The sequence below is a fragment of the Zingiber officinale genome, chromosome 1B (assembly GCF_018446385.1).
Source record: "Zingiber officinale cultivar Zhangliang chromosome 1B, Zo_v1.1, whole genome shotgun sequence".
Lineage (NCBI taxonomy): Eukaryota > Viridiplantae > Streptophyta > Magnoliopsida > Zingiberales > Zingiberaceae > Zingiber > Zingiber officinale.
In genome coordinates this window covers 124,471,594-124,476,656 of record NC_055986.1, presented here as the reverse complement: position 1 = coordinate 124,476,656, position 5,063 = coordinate 124,471,594, and the positions used below count along the sequence as shown (strand labels likewise).

Here is a 5,063-nt window from a genome sequence, read left to right as displayed (position 1 = left end):
TCCTATTCCGTTTGTTAACTGTCACATCCCCTTAACTTCTGACTACCGCATTCTCTTGACTTCTGACTGTCATGTCCCCTTGACTTCTGACAGCCACGTCTCCTTAACATTTTACTGTCATGTCCCGTTGACTTCTTACGATCAGACCTTACCATTATATCATATATGGTACACAATCACAATTATTATAGAAATTAACGATTTGATCCATTACGACTCCATTAATTATACTATTGAATTATCATTGATATATATGTGCAGATGTATTTTCTGCCACGCACACATACTTTTATATTGGATAAATACAATACTCAATACACACATATAGCAGATATACATATACGCATGCATCCGCCCAGCATTCAGGATGCTTTATTCTAGATCACCGTAAGCAAGCCAGATAGATAGATAGCACAAGAGAACATAAACACTTAATTATGAACTAGCCGCCGATCAACCACCGATCGGCCTGCCGGCCACCAGTAATTGGCTCAACTATTCGTTCCATGGCACCGGTCTCTCGTACCATATGTCCTTTTCCTTATCGTACGCCATCCCTTTGTTTTTCTCTACCCACCACCCCTCGAGCACTTTATGCTCAGCCTTCAAATGCCCCGCTGACCTGTTCACCAGCGGCAGCTTCTTCTTCACTTCATCGGAGTTGTTGTCGAATCGTGTGCTCCATCCGGTCAGCGTGTGTAGAATCACTTGCAGCGCGTGCCACTGAGACATTTTCCCACGCAGTTGATCTCCTTCGTAGTCTCCCTTACTCTTCAAGAACGTCGATTCCTCAGAATTAATGTGCAAAATTGTACCGGTGTCGACGTAGCCACCACACAGCGGCCAATACGTGACAATATCCATAGTATTGTTGATCCTTAAAACTTTTGTCTTCGGCAGTTTTTCCACGGCGTCATTGAACGCCTGGTTCCCGACTTTGGGGGCATCGAACGCCACGGCGCATACCTGAATATCCTTGCCGTCGATCTTGGCCAGTCCGCTGCTCGCTATATCAAAAGCGCTGACGATGGCGAGGGAGCCGCCGAGGCTGTGGCCGACGCAGATGATGGACGGATTCTGATCTTTGTACTTATTAATGTACTCTTTTATCACAGCTCTTAAGTGCTCCTGAGCGCTGGGAATTAAGTTCCCGATTAAAGGAATTTTCATGGTGTAGATGTCGCGCCAGCCTTGCATGATTTTGACATCGCCCCCGTGGCCGAATGGCACGGGAGCGAACTTGAAGTCCTCCAACCCTTCCAGGGGTCTGTTCGTGCCGCGCCACACGACGTAGATCTCACGGCGGCCAGTTTTTTTGTAGAGGTCGTCGCTGGAGACGGCGACGTAGCCCATCCAGTTGGTCTCGTGCGCCAAACCAAATGGGAGGACTATGGTGGTGTAGAGGTAGCCGTCGATGTTTGGCACGACGTCGTCTACTACGTAATCCGCGGTTTCCTTGAAGAAGACATGGCGGAGGATGCTGTCAGGAGAGTAGCGGCACTTGCCGAGGTACTTGGACTGACTATCGTAAATGAAGGAGTCTCCGGCGATCTGGCAGAAGCTGCCACACCGGAGGAGGTGCTCGCGGAGGGCGGGGAGGAGCGGGGATAGGTGGCCGGACCAGTTGTTGGATCCGAGGAGCTCCTCCCATGAGGGCGTCGCCGTTGCAGCAGCACAACCAATTTTCTCCATGCTTATTTGATTACTTAAATGGGAAAGTGTTGCTACTGTGAATTGAGCGAGGAGGCTTGGGCACGCATTTATAGCTAGCCAGTGGACGAGCCGTTCTATCTGTGGACGAATAGCCCTTTTTTTAATTATGTTCCGATTGTGATTATGATAATATCGTAATTAGTTATGAGTTATGGTATCTTTTTATATACATCTTTTCATCTAACTTATAATTTGGATTTGGGCATATGGCTACCCCTCACTCAGTGTTTATAGCCTAGCATATATATCCATTGCTGGTGGCGTTCAGGTCCGATCACCTATTTCGATTCAAACTATAATCGAAATCGAAAGATAAAATTAAAAAAAATATCACAATTAATTATAATTGAATCATAGTCATCATCTAATTACAAATGATATATTTACGAGTCTACCTACCGGGCAAATGTCACTTATCATTCAAAAGATATATATTTTCTTTAAAAGAGAATGTATTCTACCGTACTTCTCGAAAAATATCCTATCAAATACCTAATAAAAATTATTTAAAATTAATAAAAAAAAATTAATATAATTAAAATTATAATAATATTATTTTAGTATTTATTTAATTAAAATTTATAATATTATAATAAAATATGGTAAATTAGAGAAAAATTCTTAATAATAATGTTAACCTTGCATGCAATCTTCATTTCCAAAAAAACTTTATTTTCACTCCCTGCATACAACATTTTATTTGCTTCAATTTCCTCTTACAAATATCATTACCTAATTATCCTTAAAAATTTTTTAGATACAAAAAGTTTAAAAATAAGTATAATTCCTCTTAAATTTAGCACTTTAAACTCGAATCAAGTATATTTTCTATCAAAATTATCCCTCATATTTTTTAGGTACAAAAAGTCCAAAAATGAATATAATTCCTGTTAAATTCAACACTTTAAAATAGAATCGAATATATTTTCTATCAAATTGAGCATGACTTTCTAATGTCCCCTCAGATATTTTAGGTACAAAAAATTCAAAAATGAGTATAATTACTCATAAATTCAGTACTTTAAATTAGAATCGAGTATATGTTCTATCAAAATTACTCCTCATATTTTTTAAGTACAAAAAGTCTAAAAATAGGTATAATTCCTATTAAATTCAACACTTTAAATTAGAATCGAGTTTATTTTTTATCAAATTGAGTATGGTTTTTTCTACTTAATATAATTACTCTTAAATTCAGTATCATTTAAAGAAAATCTAGTATAATTTTCCATCCAATTGAGCACCATTTAAAGATATTTAGTATATTGGGGGGGGGGGAATAGCGATTAAACAAAATGAGAGTAAGCACAGTGGAAAAGACGAAATCAAAACAATGCTAACACGAGAACCTTTTACTTTGTTCGGAGCCTTTGACGACTCCTACTCCAAGGCCCGCACACAAGGGTGCTTTCGATGGGCAATTCACTAGCAATTCGGAAATTATTACAAACTAAGTACAGGAATGCCAATGAAAAATTAAACTAATACCGACAAAGGAATAAACTAAAAGAGCAGCGCATTATCGGAGTTTTCGCAGCGTCGCGGGAGCACAGGAGAGAGAATTCTGAGTTGTTGTTGGAGCTTCAGCCTTGACCCTCCTTATAAAGGAAGTTTGAGGCGCCTGGAACCTTCAGGGCGCCCTGGTTGTGACGTAGCCGAGCCAACCAGAGAACTCCACGTGGCACAGCGACGTTGGGGATAAAATTTCACCTCAGGGCGCCCGGACCTCCGGGAGCCCGGGTACCTTCCGAGCGCCCGGACCTTGATTTCCAGCAGCATCCTTCCTGCAAGAAAACGTTAGTCCAAGACACTTATATCTCCTGCAAAAGATATTATTAGCACAGTTATAATAAATAAAAAGAGTATTAATTAGATTCCGTCTCTCCGAGACCGGAATCTAGTCAAGATCTCGACTTAGAGTTCCAAAATGGTTCTAAGTCGGATCGATGCCTAAGTTCCCTTCCCGAGAATACGTCCTCACAGTCACTCCCCTCAATGACTTACCTTCACTTACCTGCCAGACGTCCGATCATCCCTTCGACCCGTCTGGACTTCGTACCAGCTATCTGGTCAGCCCGTCGGCCTAGCTGGACTTCGTGTCAAACGTCCGGTCAGCCCATCGACCCGTTTGGACTTCTTGCCAGCTATCCGGTCGGCCCGTTGACCTAGCTAAGCTTCATGCCAAACATCCAGTCAGCCCGTCGACCTGTCTGGGCTTCTCCTGCATACTCGGTCAGAGTGTTAGATCAATAACAAAACTAACTTAACGTATTTTGTCATTCATCAAAACCTGGGTTAGACCGTTAGTCCTAACCGTACCAACAATCTCCCCCTTTTTGATGGAATGACAACTTGGTTAAGTCAGTGTAAAATGTAAGTAAAACAAGAATTAATAGGTTTTTAAGTTAGTTTTTATTTTCAATTTGTTTTAGCTAACTTAACCACCTAACCCTCCCCCCTTTTGCATTCATCAAATATAAACATAGATCAAATAATCATAAAAAACATTGCAAACAGAATACAACCAATGTAAAGAATTAAGGTCAAGTTGACTTGAGGGAGTTTAAATTTAAAATATAGTCAATTTAGATTTTATTTCTTAACCTTTGTAAAACAACGTAAGTTTGGAAAGAAAGCTAATTTAGCAATATAACTTAGTAGTAAGTATGCAGATTAATTTTCAAAAGATAATTATTGCAATCATAAATTTATAAAAGCTAATTTTTCAAGTATAAGTTTAAAGTTAACCAAAAAAAAAAAATCCAAACTTCCAAACATAAGTTTATATGTTCCAAAAAATTTTAAAAATAAACTTTGAACTTAAAACATTTTTCAAACATAAATTCTGTAAAGATAATTTTACAAACGTAAAATTTTCAAAAGCCAGGTACAATCCAATGTTAAAAATTAAGTATAACTAAATTTTTCAAAGTCGATTTTCAAAACTCACTTTGTAGAATTTGGTTTTTAAATAAATTAAGTATTATCTGATTTTCAGTTAAAAAAATGTAAATATGAAACTAAATAAGATTTAATCTTTGAAAATTAATTTTCAAAACTAAGTTAGATTTAACTTTTTAAAGCAGCTTAGTTAGTTTTCAAAAATAGATTTAAGAAATTTTAAGAAAATATTTTTCAAACACAAATTTTAAAATATAAACGAAAAATAAGTGTTTAGTTAATTTCTCCCCCTGAACCTGACATTTAAAAATAAATAACTGTCTAACCAATTAGTTACTTACCAACTATCAAAAGATAGCAGTTTTCACTTAGTTAGTCAGATTAAGTTAATTATACTCAGTTGGTGTTTAACTAAACTGAATAACTTAATCTGATTAATATTTGTTTAG

At 37.8% G+C, this 5,063-nt stretch overlaps 1 protein-coding gene across 1 annotated transcript; it reads right to left on the bottom strand.

Annotated features, from left to right (window-relative positions):
- Window positions 1–221: 221 nt before the first annotated feature.
- Window positions 222–1,739, bottom strand: LOC121995544 (phospholipase A1-IIdelta-like). The gene has a single exon (XM_042549301.1). The coding sequence runs from the start codon at window positions 1,690–1,692 to the stop codon at window positions 496–498; it is 1,197 nt and encodes a 398-aa protein (XP_042405235.1). The 5' UTR covers window positions 1,693–1,739; the 3' UTR covers window positions 222–495.
- Window positions 1,740–5,063: the final 3,324 nt, after the last annotated feature.

Coding starts and splice junctions, on each gene's coding strand:
- LOC121995544 (XM_042549301.1), bottom strand. CDS start 1,692: ATGGAGAAAATTGGTTGTGCTGCTGCAACGGCGACGCCCTCATGGGAG.